The sequence below is a fragment of the Aristolochia californica genome, unplaced genomic scaffold (assembly GCF_029961685.1).
Source record: "Aristolochia californica isolate CCGP_79_NKW_82.1479 unplaced genomic scaffold, dmAriCali1.0.hap1 SCAF_15, whole genome shotgun sequence".
Lineage (NCBI taxonomy): Eukaryota > Viridiplantae > Streptophyta > Magnoliopsida > Piperales > Aristolochiaceae > Aristolochia > Aristolochia californica.
In genome coordinates this window covers 1,629,494-1,646,136 of record NW_027181826.1, presented here as the reverse complement: position 1 = coordinate 1,646,136, position 16,643 = coordinate 1,629,494, and the positions used below count along the sequence as shown (strand labels likewise).

At 38.8% G+C, this 16,643-nt stretch overlaps 2 protein-coding genes across 4 annotated transcripts; both read left to right on the top strand.

Annotated features, from left to right (window-relative positions):
• The first annotated feature begins 655 nt into the window (after positions 1 to 655).
• On the top strand, positions 656 to 4,501 carry LOC137951353 (L-ascorbate oxidase homolog). The gene is made up of 9 exons (XM_068797957.1): positions 656 to 753; positions 1,266 to 1,468; positions 1,600 to 1,709; positions 1,963 to 2,233; positions 2,328 to 2,424; positions 2,576 to 2,921; positions 3,023 to 3,388; positions 3,701 to 3,779; positions 3,918 to 4,501. The coding sequence occupies exons 2-9, from the start codon at positions 1,325 to 1,327 to the stop codon at positions 4,119 to 4,121; spliced, it is 1,617 nt and encodes a 538-aa protein (XP_068654058.1). The 5' UTR covers positions 656 to 753; positions 1,266 to 1,324; the 3' UTR covers positions 4,122 to 4,501.
• Positions 4,502 to 5,909: 1,408 nt separating this feature from the next.
• Positions 5,910 to 14,674, top strand: LOC137951351 (serine/threonine protein phosphatase 2A 55 kDa regulatory subunit B beta isoform-like). Of its 3 annotated transcripts, none has more exons than XM_068797954.1 (14): positions 5,910 to 6,247; positions 6,991 to 7,094; positions 7,219 to 7,314; positions 7,396 to 7,515; positions 7,649 to 7,789; positions 8,002 to 8,093; positions 11,595 to 11,713; positions 12,700 to 12,823; positions 13,231 to 13,354; positions 13,485 to 13,553; positions 13,635 to 13,726; positions 13,810 to 13,887; positions 13,987 to 14,054; positions 14,145 to 14,674. In XM_068797954.1, the coding sequence occupies exons 1-14, from the start codon at positions 6,145 to 6,147 to the stop codon at positions 14,318 to 14,320; spliced, it is 1,506 nt and encodes a 501-aa protein (XP_068654055.1). In that variant the 5' UTR covers positions 5,910 to 6,144; the 3' UTR covers positions 14,321 to 14,674. The 3 variants fall into 3 exon arrangements, with proteins under 3 accessions (XP_068654055.1, XP_068654054.1, XP_068654053.1); XM_068797953.1 differs by having other exon boundaries at positions 7,649 to 7,792; XM_068797952.1 differs by having other exon boundaries at positions 7,649 to 7,795.
• The last annotated feature ends 1,969 nt before the right edge of the window (positions 14,675 to 16,643 follow it).

Here is a 16,643-nt window from a genome sequence, read left to right as displayed (position 1 = left end):
TCGTACAATAATAAATTTTATTATTTATTTTTCTCATAGGTGAAAACTTTGCTCATGCGTTCGAGTGAGTAGAGACTTAAGGTAAATGGTATTCTAGCAAGAAGGGAAAGAACTTAAGAGTTTTTCTTTCATTTTTGGTTTTTGACCGAAAGATTTTTTTTATCTTTAATAATATTTATACATAATTTTATATATAATTTATTTGACATAACGGATGCACTTGAAAAACCAAACTTGGGTATTATGGAATAGGTGTCTTTTTAAAATTTGATAGGGGCAAAACCGACCAAGGCGCCGAACTGGAGATGCGTTCGAGCGCGGGAAATAATAAAATAACGGAAAAAAACGACCAACTTTTTTCGCTCCATTTCCGCCTTAAACCACACAAACAGCGCGCGAGTCACGGCGCCAGTCTGGAGTCTCTGAATCAGAATTTCAGCTTTTTCTTCTTCAAATGACGGAAAGGAGGAATCATTTACTCTGCTGATTTACGGCATTTGCTGGGGGAGAATAATTACGCCTTTTTCATAAAAAAAAAGGTTTATGCAATAATGGCAATTATAGTTCTGGTCAATTTTGCATTCCCTCTCTCTGTATCTCACTCATACTCTTTACGCGGCGGTGGAAACGCGTTGAATGCGGTGCGAAGGGTGGTTCCGCGTGAATCCGCTTTTTTAAATGGTGATCCCGGCGACTGGTTTCGACACTGAGCTCTGCTCGAGCTCAAACCCGGATCTCGCTCCTCCTTACCAGGTGCATTTTCTTTCTGCTTTGATACCCTTCTTCTTCTTCTTTCTTGTTCTTTTCTAGAACTTGATGTTATTTGTGGCAAGTGGGTTTTTCAGGAGTGCCTGCTTGCTCCAGTTTCTGCAAGTTCTGTTTTAGATTTCTGCCATTCTTAGGAAGTCACTGTTATATTATTGAGCTTTTTTTTTGTTGGAGTTTTTGATACAATCTACTGGATTCGTACTCTGTGGCATTGTGGTTTTTCCCTCTCAAATGCCGCTTCTTTGTCTTTCACAATCTGCCTTCATATTTTACTACTTTGAGTTATTTGAACTATGGGAGATTATTTCGGGCAACTTGTTAGTTTGTTTTTAGTCAGAGATCTACTATTTTCAAGTGCTGTTACCTGTTAGTTCTTTTTCCTCGAGTTTGAACACTTGATGCAAGCGAAACTTGATTAACTTTCAAGTTTCAAGTATTCCTTCCACATCGGGATTGTTATCTGATTTTTTTTTCTTTACGGTTGTTTTCTTCTACAGATCTTCTTTGTTGTGCGAAATCTAGAGTCTACAACTGAAGCTATTCCTCTATTTGCAAAATGGGACGCATCGGCTTTCATCATTTGGTTCTTGGAGCTTTGGTTTGTTTGAGTGGCTTATTGGTGGAAGCGGAGGATCCTTATAGGTACTACACCTGGACCGTCACCTATGGAACAGCTTACCCGCTTGGTGTCCCTCAAAAGGTCTGCTTTCCTTATTAGTATACGCCTTTTATTTCGATGAACAGATCTCTGCTGTTTCATTTTCTCCATTTAAATGCCATGTTTGACCCACCATGGCCTATCTATGATCTCATTCTCCGTTGAATGTGAAGGTGGTTCTCATCAATGGACAGTTCCCTGGGCCTCAACTTGACGTTGTGACCAATGACAACATTATTCTCAATCTAATCAACAAGCTGGACGAACCTTTCCTATTGACATGGTGGGTTCCTTTTCATGACTTTAGAAGCATTTGTAGGCCTACTACTTGTTCTTACAATTCTTCATCTCTTGTCAAATAGTGGCCCTCTGGTCCTCTTTTTCTCTTATTTTCTGCACGTGAATGATATATTAAGTTTCTAAGCGTCGCATTTCTCTTCTTGTTGGAACTGAAATGCAATGCAAGTTCCCTGTAATCAAATACCGGTTCTAACATTTGACAAGTGTACTGATCATGCTTTACAATGAAAAATCAGGAATGGAATTAAACAGAGGAAGAACTCGTGGCAAGATGGAGTTCTGGGGACTAATTGTCCGATCCCCCCAAACACAAACTACACATACAAGTTTCAGACAAAAGATCAAATCGGATCATTCACATACTTCCCATCAACTCTCATGCACAGAGCATCTGGGGGCTTTGGAGCCTTAAATGTATATAAAAGATCAGTGATACCTATTCCTTACACAATTCCTGCAGGAGATTTTACTCTGCTAGTTGGTGACTGGTTCAAGGCTGACCACAAGGTCCGTTGTTTGTTGGATTTTGGTTCTCTCTCATATTATTTTTCTTTTGATTTACAATTTCATTTTGAGCACAATTACACTCCGTATTCTGCAGACTTTACAGAAGTCTTTGGATTCAGGAAGAAATCTTCCCCTCCCTGATGCCATTCTTATAAATGGACAAAAATCTTCATATTTTACTGGGGACCAAGGTATTTCGCACATTTGAATTCTCTTAGCTGTGGTTTCTTTTCTTTCCTTTTGGCTTTTGTTTGTGTGGCTGTGCGCATTTCTACTCTTGCAACTGCATCGTTCTGCATCTCACAGACTTAAATGGGAAGAGTTTTATTTTGCCATTTTCAGGGAAGACCTATATGTTTAGGATCTCAAATGTGGGGTTGTCAACCTCCATCAACTTCAGGATTCAGGGCCATAAGATGAAACTAGTAGAAGTAGAAGGTTCTCACACGATTCAGAACTTCTATGATTCTCTCGATGTGCATGTGGGCCAATCTGTGGCTGTTCTGGTCACATTAGATCAGCCACCAAAAGATTACCACGTAGTTGCATCCACACGCTTCACCAAAAATGTCCTCACAGCAACTGGAACACTACATTACAGTAACTCTCATGCGCAAGTTTCTGGGCCACTGCCTGCAGGCCCCACCTACCAAGTGCATTGGTCCATGCAGCAGGCCAGGACAATTAGGTATCTTCTATGTAATCATATTGGTCCATTCTGAAACTCATCATATTTTTACTCTGACTTCTACATGTAACTTTTTCAATTAATTTGTTCTTCATCTACAGATGGAACTTGACTGCAAATGCAGCCAGACCCAACCCTCAAGGTTCATATCATTACGGGAGGATTACAACAACAAAGACAATAGTCTTGGCCAACTCCGCCCCATTGATTAATGGCAAGCAACGCTTTGCTGTTAATGGGGTTTCCTACATTACCTCTGATACACCTTTGAAGTTAGCAGATTATTTCAATATCCCTGGGGTGTTTAGTTTTGACACAATCCAGGCTGTGCCCTCTAGTGGTCCTGCATCCGTTGCCACCTCAGTTGTACCTGCTTCTCTCCATGACTTCTATGAAATTGTCTTCCAGAACAACGAGAACACCATCCAGAGTTGGCACCTTGATGGCTATGACTTCTGGGTTGTTGGGTAAGTTAATTAATGTCTTTCTTACTATTGTGAAATGTTTATGAAACTCTCTTCACTCTAAGAGCCATTTAGAAACTTGAGAACCCCTGACATTTCCTTAAATCTGTTTCAACCCTTGGCGTGAAAAGAAATCAGGCCCTGTTTATGTCATATGCGAAGAAACTGCTCATGAAAACAGGAATCCATGAAGAGTATCTAAGTCCACCAGTATTAACTACTCTCTAAATTCGAATGTGGCGTGGAATCAGAGGAATGGAGTATAAACAAATCTGATTTTTTCTTTTCCTTGTGTTTTTATTTTTTTTCAAATAGGATGGGTAAGGGACAGTGGACCCCCAACAGCAAGAAGAAGTACAATCTTGTTGATGCTGTTACCAGGCACACTACTCAGGTATCTGAACAAAACTCTTCTGGTACCGTTGATTGGATGTGGGAATTTGTAACTTTCAGTTAGTAGTTTGCCTGCTTGGTTTTATGTTATCGACTTAGGTTTATCAAGAAAATTTAGTTAACAGTGCAAATTTTATAGGTATATCCAAATTCCTGGACTGCTATATTAGTATCACTGGACAACCAAGGCATGTGGAACATAAGGTCAGCAATGTGGGCTAGACAGTACCTGGGCCAGCAACTTTATCTCAGGGTCTGGACAAAGGAAACCAGCTTCTCTAACGAGTATAATCCACCTTCAAATGCACTCCTCTGTGGCAAAGCGAAGGGGCATCAGTTGTAAGCAGGAACTATTTATGCAATTTAATTGGTTGCCAGAGTGGAAATTGGAAAGGGACATACACACAGAGAAACGAAGCCCCAGAATTTAATCTTTTCATGTTCTTTGATTTCTTAATTTGCCTTGCATACCTGAATCTCCTGTACAAGTTTCAAATGAGTAAAATATCATTTTTAATTTGCCATATGGGTCAACTGATTAAGAAGTCTGGAGTTGTTGAGAGTTAAAAATTAGCAGAAGAAACTTTCCTGGCTTCCTAATCTGCAGATAGAAAAAATGAGATAAACCCATCTTCCTGTGCCTGAAGTGGGACTCTCTGTCTTCTTACTAAGACCTTTCTTGTATGCTTTTCTTCTTTTTGGTTGAAACTCAATTTTATTCTACACTAGTGCTCCTAAATGATGTCATCTTGTTGGAAGGCACATCTGAAACACATTTTTTATTATTCCCACACAGTAGACTATAATGCTACTCATTTTATATTGAGCCGAGTTATCTGTTAATTGCTTATGCATGAACCTAGTGTTGCTCTTCTGGTTGAAATAAGCCAGAAAATCTATCAATCTCATGTTGAATATGACATAATCTGCAACTCTGTTCACTAACAATCCAAGCAGTGATGACCTAAATTGGTCCCATTAGTCCAGCAAAGGAACCAAATGAATGAACAGAAACTGACTCTCTAAAGATGTGATTGGCTTCAAACCCATCATCAGTATCCATCAAGGACATCTTTAGTAGCCAACAAAGGATTCTAAATCTATGCAGATGTCTTCTTTGTCTTTTTTTTTACCTCACTTTTGAAGATTAAAGGCACAAGACCCTTCATCATGACAAATGCAACAAAATCAGTACCCTTGTGGGAAAAGATTTCTTACCTCTTCCAGAGAGGGACTACCAATGTGGCTTTTCCTTTTTTCTATAAAGTTGCTACCATAGATGCTAAGGAATCTGCAACAGATAAAGATGTGATATGAGTTGGATTTGTACTGTCCTTGAGCTTGTAGACTGGCATAGATTCACTTTAACTAGTGTTGTCTAGTCTATAGTTTTGGCAATTTGGTCTCATATGTTCTCTGACTGTTACACTTCTCTTATCATTTTCTTTGGCAAGAAGTCCAATTAGTGTGAGGAACAATGTAAATGAAAAATTGGGCAACTCTCACTATGGTATGTATCCTATTGAAGAAAATATGCAACTTTGTATCAATTATACCAATCAATAAACATAGTTTTTGGGCATATAAAACTATCCCAATTATGTTTTTTGGATGTATATCGACCAATACGCAATACGATGAATCACAACGTAGAACGAATAAATTATTTTAATAGAAAAGCAAAAATATAAATCTAGAAATATAAATGAAAATCTTCATTGGACCACTATTCTATGGACCACTAAGGGTGCACTTGACAAGCGTGGAGTGAATCATACAACAAAAGGTCCCATTCCAAAAGTCCAAATTAGCCCAAGTTGTGTGTCGTGTGAGACCCATCAATTCTGCACCCATCTCTTCCTTTTTTTTTCTTTAATCTACATAAACTTCATCAATATTAAGAAAATACATTTTTAATACTTTCATGAGATGATATGCTTATCGCGATATTTTGATGTGTTGATTGACGGAATTAGAATGGCTTGGTTATCTTCGTAAATTTGATAGATAGTTGATAGAATTGGGCTATTATTTGAATTTATCGTGATATGGTAAAATGATGAGAAATTGGGAGAACACAACAAAACCTGTTCTTTTTATCTTCTTCCTCCATAACGATTCTCCTTCTTCTTCTTCTTCTTCTTCTTCTTTCTTCCTTCTCTATCTGCCAAAAAGTCTACAAACACTACTCTCGTTTACGGGGCAGAAAACAGAAAGTGGGTTTGGTGTTTCAGACTTGGAAAATGCTTTGATTGGCAGCAGCATTTCGTTGGCCAGTTGTGTGATTCGGAGGCAGAGCTCTGGTGTGGTCTGCCGTCCGATCGACGATGCTGGGCTTTTAGAACAGCTGAAACTTCCTTCGAAAGATGATCCCTTTGGCCAACGGCGATGCGGGGCCACCACCTCCGCTTGAGTGGAAATTCTCTCAGGTTTTTGGTGAACGTGCTACAGGGGAGGAGGTTCAGGAAGGTAAGTTTGGAATCTAGTGTTTTTACGTGCTCTTTTAATGGTTTCCCATTACTAAGTTTGTTTCTATGGGAGTTTGAGGAGTAACGGGAAGTGGGTATCTTGTATTTTGTGGATTTGGGAACTTACTCCTGTTGCTCTTGCTGTTTATGTGCATTTGGTTAATAGGTTCGTCTGTTTGTTAAAGGCAGACGTAATTGAAGGAGTTTCTGATGTAGGCATCTTTCTTTACGTCGTAGATGGTGTTTTACGATAAATATTAGTAATTTTTCTATGTAGATTTGTTACTTGTTTTGATTTTTGGTTCTTAAGACCTGGTTACTGTAATCATAGAACGCGTTTTTGCTTTAAGTTGCTCATCTTTGCTTAATTTCTGACGTTTACTTTCTCCTTCCATTTTCGTTAGAAACAGGACCTGGCACAAAGTGATTCTTTTTGTTGGTATAACTTCGTTTTCATGAATGCATGTCTCATGTCAAGTTCTGATCCTTCATTGTAACCACGTTTCAAATATTTTGTTTAATTGGTCCCACAAATTTCCTAGTATTGTCATTTGGAGTAGGAAAAGATTGGTTCTAGACCACAGTAAGTCTAAAGAACACAACTTTATTGGGCCAAGGTTTTTTCTTTATGTCATATTGACTTGAACATTCTGTTATTGACTGTGCTGCTATTATGTTGTTTCTATGTTTGCATTCCATTTAGTTCAATCTTTGTCTCTTATTAGTTTTCTTTCTGTTCGTCAGTTGATATTATCTCAGCCATAGAGTTTGACAAAAGTGGGGAACATCTTGCCACTGGAGATCGTGGAGGTCGGGTTGTTTTATTTGAAAGGACAGATGGCAAAGATGTGAGCTTTCTATTATCTGTCTATACCTACGCTGAGCATCGTTACATGCACTTACATTTCCTTTTCATTTAAGCACGTTCTTTGTCAGGGTTCCTTATGTTCCTCCTAAATGCTGTACATGCAGCATACTATTCGCAAGGATTTGGAGAAAATGGATTACCCTGCCCCAAGGCATCCAGAATTCCGGTACAAGACAGAGTTTCAAAGTCACGAACCTGAGGTATTTAAAATGGCAACTTCTATTACTTTTTCAGCTTTTAATAATTGACCAGGCTACTGAAGTTCTTCTTCCTTGTTCCAGTTTGACTATCTCAAGAGCTTGGAGATAGAAGAGAAGATAAATAAAGTTTGTTGGTGTCAAACTGCTAATGGTGCACTTTTTCTACTGTCTACCAATGACAAAACTGTCAAATACTGGAAGGTACAGTATCGTGAATATAATATGTGACCTAGCTTTGTCTTTTATGATGTGTATATACTGTTGAATGGGTAGTGAAAAAGGAACAAAGTTGTATGAAGGTTTGTCGTCATGTTCTTCTCTGTCTTTTAAATAGGTTCAAGAGAAGAAAGTAAAGAAGATCAGTGACATGAATTTAGGACCATCAGCTTCCAGTAGAAATGGAGGCCTTCCGGGTCATATTGGAGCAGCAGACTTCACATTTCCTCCAGAAGGAATCCTTTCTCTGCATTTGCCGGTGGTAGTTGTACTCAACTTATTGACTTTGTTTGATAGATAAGTTACCTTTGATAGCACCTGTTACAGATGCAGCTACTCTGGATAGATCCGAAATTTCCGTGATCTTTGTCCTTTTAAATGTGTTTGCAAATCGTTGATTTAAATTTCAGCTGATCAGTTGGCATCTAATTACGTGTGTATATTGGATTATGTCATGGTTTGCATGAGCAGGTGGTTAGCCAGGAGACAAATCTTGTCCCAAGATGTCGGAGAATTTATGCTCATGCGCATGACTATCATATCAATTCTATTTCAAACAATAGGTATGACAAGATGTTTTGCTTCTTTTTTAGGAATCCCTAGTACTTGTTTGGTCATCAATTCTTAGTTGTGGATCTAAACGTTTCCTCTTTGACTCATTCTCTGTTTAGTTTATTCAGATGACTTCCTTATCTATACTTTCTGATGGAGCTTAAAAGGCCGATGTTTTTGCAAGGATAAAATTGTCCTGGAACTTAAGGAATAGGTTGAACTAAAAATTTTCCCTCCATCATGAGGCACAAATTACGTGTTTATTTATGAGTATTTTGGATATTTCTCCAGATGTGAAGGAAGTTTTTTTTTCTTTTTGTCAGTATTTTTTTGCTAGTGTCAATTGTTAAATCCCTTCTTACTAGTCCCCCTAAGACCATAATGATTCGTGTTTTTGGTTTTCACCTGTTAATTGGGGAAAGTATTTGGTTGCAACATTAGTTCCTGGGACACTCTTGAAAACAGTAGTCTCTTTTCTTCCTTTGGAACTTTTCAGCCAAGTTGTGTTCTCGGGTTTTAAAAGCACCATGCCTTCAGGATTACTGGGTAGACATTCAATTTCTTGTGTGGAAAACCACAGGGGCAAACTGTGTCAATAGTACTTTTTCCAGCAAATTTCGGTTGTACTGAGAGAAACTAGGAGTGCGAGTCCAAACCACAGGGAGCTGCAGGACAATATCCATGATCTAGCAACTTAGTGAAAAAAATGGCCAGAGAGGGGACCTTTCGAGAGGCCCAGCTGATGACAGTAAAAGGGTTATTGATAAAAGAGAATCTGTGAAATGGTGAGAGTTGGAAGAGATGAGGTTGCCAAGAAGAGGATCTCACACCTAGATTCCCATATGACCCTTTCCCAAACAGGATCTGGGATCCCTCACAAGCTACCATCAAAACTAAGTTTTACCCAACCCCTTGAAGGTGTGAACCAGTCACTGGCTCAGTGGGGGAGATAATGCATTGGTTAGAGATCAAGGCAAATGATCTCCAGTTTTCCCCGATAATGGAGCCTATGGATGTGCTTAACCTTAGGAATATTCGTGGGCTATATCATGCAATGGTTTTTCAATGACCCTATCAGTAGTGCCAGACACCCCATGAAAAGTCCTATTGTTGAAAAATAACAAAAAAAAGTCCTCCCGCCAGAGAATTGACGAGATGGAGATTCACTAGAACTTTCTGCACAAAGTTACTGGAACTGTTAAACTACAAGCTTTAAAAGATTTGTGAATCCCATTCTTATTAGGGAAGGATTGCTCTTGAAAAATGGCATTCATGAGAACCTGTGTTTCTTGCAGATAAATTCATTTTGTATTGGTTAATTGGCCGTTTTTCCTTTATTTTATGTTTCTGCAAATACATTTCAATTGCATGGTTTCAAATCCACCCACCTTTTGATGTGAACAGCCCATGCTATTCAGCTTTATCCTGTCTATCAAACTGTTATCGTCATCTTGAAGTCTTTGCATGTTCATATTGTTGAGTGGGAAAAAGTCCCACATTGAAAAATGGGAAGAAAAGTTAATGGGTTATAAGGTTGAGCAATAGGCCTCCTAAGTTAATAGTCATTTTGGTATAGAACCGGGCTCAACTTAACACATATCAATATTATTTTTTAATGTGAAATGTCATCAGTAGAGTGAGAGGAGATGGGAGGGACACCATGAGTTTTCTGGGTAAAGGATTTGAAAAAAATCAGTTACATCCAATTGTAATGGGATCTTTATCTTGTTCAATAATTTTTTATTACAATCCCCTTACATGCTAAGGTGGAAGGGCTTAGTTGATGACCTACGTGACATAGTGGACATGTTGCATGGAGGAGATGTGGTGGTTTTTATGTGGAATTGGAACGGGAAGACCAGGACTGACAGAGAGAGAATTAGGGTTTCTTGTTCAGAGGGATTGAGGGATGTGGGGTGGTATACTGGGCTTTATGGGCTAAGTTGGGTCCTCATGAGTCTTGGATAGGTGGGCTAGGGTTTACTAGGAGGAATGGACTTTTGGGGAGACTAAAGAGGGAGAGTCGATTAGGGTTTTGAGATGGAAGAGAGTGACTCAGGGGCTTGGGAGGTCGGATGAGGGAGTTTAGGCTTTGGTTGGATTGGGAGGGGCTAAGATGCAGTTTATGATAGATAGGAGAAGTTGGAAAGGGTTTAGGATGCTTGGGAGAAAAGATGGGGAAGGGGAGAGAGAAAATAGGGAAGGAAAGGTTGGCTTCTCCTAAAATGTTGGGAGGAAGAGTATTTTGGGTAGAAAGGGCCCTAGTGGATTGTAGGGAAGGGTGACTCGCATGGGGAAGGGGTTGAAGAAGATTAGGACTCTTCTTGAGAAAAGGACATGTGGGGAACTCTAGAAGGGACTAGGACTTGACTAAGGATAGATGGTGGGACTCAAGGGTGGATAAGTATAGTCGAACGGTTAATTATACTATGGTTTGGGTAGGATGGTTTGGCTAGTGATGAGGGAAAGGCTGGAATGACTTGTGGATAGGGAGGAGGGTGTTAGGGTATAGGCCAAGTGTTACTCGGACTATAGAAGGGGAAGTGCGTCTAGGTTAATGAATGGAAACGGCTAATGATAAATAATGAAAAAATTAGAAGATTGTACCAAGGACTCTTACCATTGCTAGGTGTCATTCTCCTTTGGGGAGTGTTTGAGCTCATGAGATTTGATACGGTGACTTCAATCAGGGGTGAATTGCATCATGACTTTTTTATCGTCGGTCAAATGCCTAGCGGTCGGCTGAAAGCCATAATGGATATTATTTTAATTGAATGGTTAAAAGACTTACAGAGCTTACAATTTATATGCTGAAGGTTGGAGCTACTTCTACAAACTTTTTTTTAGGACATTTTTACCCCTGCTTATTTGGTGCCCCTTTCTAGTGCTTTCTCTGGACATTTCTGCCCCCAAAGAGTTGGTGCTACTTTCTAGATCCTTCTCTTGGACATTTCTGCCCCAGCTTAGTTGGTGCCACTTCTCCAAAGAGTCTTTTGATACTTGTGCCCATCTTGCTTAGTTGGCACCACCTGTCTTCTTCTTTTGGGTCTTCTATTCCATCTTGGACTCTTCAACTTGACTTTAATATCATCCTGTGGACTTCTAATTTAAGATTTGATCCTATTGGGCCTATGCAGGGGCATAATTTCCTTATTCTCCTATCCATCTCATGCAGCCAACATGGCCTCTCTCTAGACATATCATTGTAGGGTTGTAACATTTTCATCATGCTAAACCCACATGTATCTAATTGAAGGGACAAAAATGATCTTCTATTTCACTGAATGAAGCTTCCTGGGGGTCTAATAAAAAGCTTCACTTTGTGACCACCTTAGGGCTAGAAAACCAGTTGACTGTTTGGTTAATTATTTGGTGTTTTCTGTTACCTATTGCACTTCTTGGTTCTAATATTAAGCATTTATGTAACTTAAGGTCGCAATATTTTTCTTATATCTACTGCAATATATCTCTTATTTTCCCTTAAAAACGTTTCTCATTTTTTTCTCCCTCAGTGATGGTGAGACATTCATATCAGCAGATGATTTGCGCATAAATCTCTGGAATATGGAAATAAGCAATCAAAGTTTTAACATTGTTGATGTGAAGCCAGTTAAAATGGAAGACCTTACTGGTACATTTCCTCTTTTTGTACTTATGTTTTTATCATATGGGTAGACATTTATATCTTTTTAGAAAATGAGTTGGTAGACGTTTTATATCAGGAGATGATTTGCACTTGAATCTGTGGAATCTGAAAATAAGCAATCACAGTCCTAACATTGTTGATGTGAAGCCAGTAACATGGAAGACCTTGCTGGTATCATAGTTTTGAACTCATGTTTTTGTCATGACTTGTGACTCTCCTAATATACGTGTCATTCATGTCTTCTGTTGGTGGAGCTTTCTTTCTTGTATGTATTGTTTCTCCGGATAAGATCAACAATGTGGTATCCCGAAACGCCTTCCAGGACGCATTTCAGGGCTAATATCGGCTGACTCTCCTTGTATACTTATTTTTTGTCATGACTTGTGACTCTCCTAATATACTAGTCATTCATGTCTTCTGTTGGTGGAGCTTTCTTTTGTTTCTTGCATTTATTGTTTCTCTGGATAAGATCAAATGTGTGGTATTCCCAAACACCTTTCAGAGCTAATATCTGCATTTTACGTGCCTTCTATGGGTTATATACCCAAAAGAAAGCTCCCTTGTTGTAGGGGAATGGGACTCGACCTACGTAATAAACTCAGTGGAAGGGGACTCGGCCAATGTAATAAACTCAGTGAAAGGGGATTCGGAATGTAATAAACTGCATTCGATGAAATAATTGACCTTTTTGTAAGCATGTAGAGATCTCTTGGCAGAGGATCCGTAGATTGCAAATAATTTATCAGATTCTAGAGTCAAGATGGCTGTCTCTCAACCTTCTCTAGCTGTTGGTGATACTTTCCCTCTTTTGTTTTGAGGCTTGTTTCTCTCCTGCCTGTGGTATTTTTTAGCAATAAAGGTCATATTTTCACCAAAAAAACAAAAACCTGTTTTGCCCAGTCCCTCTTTCAGATTCTGAATTCTGTCCTTGTCTGTTATGTATGTACTCTGCATTATGGCTCTATTTTCAGAGGTTATTACTTCTGCGGAGTTCCATCCATCACATTGCAATATGTTAGCATATAGTAGCTCGAAGGGTACAATTCGGCTTATTGACATGCGGCAATCAGCATTATGTGATAAACATGCCAAATTGTAAGTGTCACTGCTCTGTGTTTTTTATAGAGGGTTATGTCTTTGAAATTATATTACTGGAAATATTTTGAAATCCTATTACCAAGTGACAGATTTCTGCACATCTGTTTAAGAATACAGAACTGCTGTCTGAGCGTGTCACAATAGAGACAGAAGAAAAAAGTGAAATAACAAAGAGAGAAATGAAGAGGAAAGGGGATGGTAGAAAACGAGAGAAGATAGAAGTTTTCTCTTTCCTTCTATTTCCTTTCTGTCAAAAAGCATATGGAATTCTACTGACATTGTTTAAGAAAAACAGCACTTCAGCTGTGAAGTGCTGTTACAAAGGTTGCACCCTCTGTAAAACTGGAGTTAATTGGTCCTGAATTTCAATTTTTTGAGGGGGCTTTTGTGATGGAAAATTTCAGATTTGAGGAGCAGGATGCTCCTGGTTCGAGGTCATTTTTCACAGAGATTATTGCTTCAGTATCTGACATAAAGTTTGGCAAGGATGGAAGATATATACTTAGTCGTGATTACATGACATTGAAGGTAAACATCTTGCTTTACTTTGCCTTTTCAATGCTCTTTTATCTTCTGTTTTTTTTTTTAATATTCCTTTGGCTGTTAACAGTGTCACCGGGTCTTCATTTATCCTTTATTAAATTTAATTTCCATGCAGCTATGGGATCTAAACATGGAAAATGCCCCAGTTGCAACCTTTCAAGTTCATGAATATTTGCGACCAAAGGTTGTGTCTTTACCTGTATCTAGTGATCTACTTGAATATTTTTAATGGGAAAGCATTATTTACTAAGATATTTTGTAGCAGCTATGTGATTTATATGAAAATGATTCAATCTTTGACAAATTTGAATGCTGTATAAGCGGGGACAGTCTTCGTGTAGCAACAGGTTCTTACAGGTATTATTTTTTAAAATTTTAATGAGCCTATGCCACCTCTTGCTTCTTACTTTACTCATGAAAGTGAATATTTTTCATTTCAGCAATCTATTTCGTGTTTTCGGTTGTTTACCTGGGAGCAATGAGACAACAACATTAGAAGCTAGTAAGAATCCTACAAGGTACATGAATCCTTGTGTTCAGTTCTGTCTAGTTAAAAGCGATCTTTTTTATTATACTCCTTACAACTTTTTACACTTTGTTTGTATGTATTTGGCAAGACGGCAAACCCAAATGCCTTCAAGGCCATTAAGATCACTCACTACTCTAGCACATTCTCGAAGAAGAGGTTAATTTCTAAATCATGTGCTCTACTTTTTTACAATACTTATCCAATCTTAATTTATTTGGTGTTATGGCTTTTGATCTGATTTCTCAGAAGCTGAAAATCAAAATGTCGATGCAAATGGTGGAGCTTTTGATATATCAACGAAATTGCTCCACTTGGCCTGGCACCCAACCTCCAATGCTCTAGCATGTGCAGCAGCAAATAGTCTTTACATGTATTATGCAGAGGATGGAACTCAAAGTGAGACTACCCAAAATCTGCAGTGAGTAGAATAAAAAAGAAAAGAGAGTTTAAACTGGCTGATGGGTCCAGAGAGTCAGAAGAGGTGGCTGTGGGGTAACCGAGTCTGGAGTGAGGCAGCCCGCTCTGTTTCTGTTGTGTTCCAAAAGCAAGCATCTCACTTATTTTATTCTTTTGTAGCAAATTGCAATTCTTTTCATTTTCCCCTCCTTTTTCTCTTTCTTTACCCCCTTTACCTCATAGGCAAGTGGGGTTAGAATCTAGGTGAATGCAGAAAGCAGAAAAATGTAACTTTAAGACAGAAGAGTGCACATCCCCTGTGCTTCTCCTTAGGGAAACGGATGGAGTAGGATAATGGAGCAGCTTTTTGGTTGGTAACATCTAGCTCACCTTCAAGACTTATAATTTGATACTGTATGTCAGTTTCCATCCTTGCAGTGGAAAATGGGATGTGAATTTAGTTACTTTTGGGCCACTCTCTCTCCCTCCCTCTCTTTAGCTTCAAACAGAAAAACAATGAAAGGAGATGTTTTCTATCACCAGGGAATGTTGGCCTAGGCATCCTTTAGTGTCTTTTAGTGTCTATTTGGAACCCCAAGGAAAGGAAAAGAAAAGAAAAGAAAATGAGAATTTGATCAGTATCTCATTTTCACTAATGGTCAAATTTTTATCTTTTTATATTTTTCTTTTCTAAAGGTTCCAAACAGACCCTATCCCCGCCTTCCATTTCAACCAATCGTCCCTGTTGCAGAGTTTAAGGTGGAGCCTTAGCTATTTTAGCCATTAAGGATTTCCACATTTACCGAAACTTTGCACTTGTGAAAGGGTGACTGCTTATTGATGATTCTGGCCTGTGGATGACCCGCGAACAATCTTTGCCAAACTCGTGTTTAAGACACAAGAGCTTACGTTAAGCAACAATCTTTGCCAAATGAAGTAAATGCGGACGAACGGTGCTCACCCCTGTTTGAGTTCTTCATCTTTTAACCAGATATAATGCCCAACATTCCTCGTCAAACCTTCATCTTGTTACCCTTTTCGATCAAGTGGTTATCACACCAGGCTCTAGTCCCCAATTCGCCCATCTAACGTTTGTGCAATCTGTTTAACTGAAGATTTAAAACATTCTAATTGTTTTAAGCATGTAATGACCAATTCAAAACCAACCTAGACATGTCCATTGACTGCAAACACTAACAAATAAAGTTATTCCTTCTTGAAATCTAGATCATTGCCATTGATGTAATTAGGAGTAAGATTATAGTAATTTGTTACAGGCATTTGAGGTTTGACGAGAGGTGGTAGATACCCCTGAACTCTACTTCCTCTCTTCAGGGTTTTCAAACTTTAAATCGAGTAATAATCACTTAGTTGATGCGGAAGAAAATGAGATCCCATTGAATAGATTTCCGTGAGTTACTGCTGCTTCTAATGAGGAAGTAAAGGAGAAAACAGTTTACCAGTTCTCTATAAGAAAAATATAGTAGGAAATAGCTTGGTTTCATGGAATTTAAATAAAAAAATTCGGGAGGAAACTAGGAAACCAAACCGAGATCCCCACGACTTTGTGCTCCATTCACCTTGACATTTCATACAGCTTCACTTAAATTTTCAAAAGCCTATCCTTATCTGAATTCCTACTGATCTTCCCGTTCTCATTAGCTCATTTCCTACTCCAGGTTTGGTTTCAAGGCAAGGATCCTGGGTTTCTCCGTTGTGGTTCAGTTTGAGAGAAAATTAGCTAAAGAATTCTATCTCATATCGGAACGCAGCTAAAGAAACTAATGTCTATGAAGGAAAATGCTACAGCTAGTTGAGATAACTGAAAATTCTTCAGTGACTTGCACTGGGCTGTTGGTTCGAGCTGAGGCGGTGAGAACAGCAAAGACAATGATAAAAGAAGCAATGAAGTTAAGAAAAAAAATCAAAAGTTTGCAAATGAGCTACTCTTCCTCTTCAAAGTGGATAAATTTGGGAGAAGACTCTGAGGCTAGTGAGATCATCATTCACAAGAATGAAGCATCAGTAGGTGGGAATTAACAGGGAGCAGACCCAGAAGACAAATGTGCTAAATCAATCAAAGTAGAAAAACGGGAAAAGAGAATAACCTACAGTATAAAAATCAAGAACTATGGGCAATTGCTCTCCTTAATAGCAAGTCCACTGCAACGTTTTTTCTTCTTTCTTGATTCTACTAAGTTCTCCATAATCTTCCGAGTAGTTTCACTATATCCCTTGAATGAACCTCCATGAGACGCCTTCTGGCAAATAAATCTCGACTCATCAGGCTTCACTGTAGCCATTGCACGAATTGTTACAAACAGTTCCCCTTATCTGCAAGAACATGCA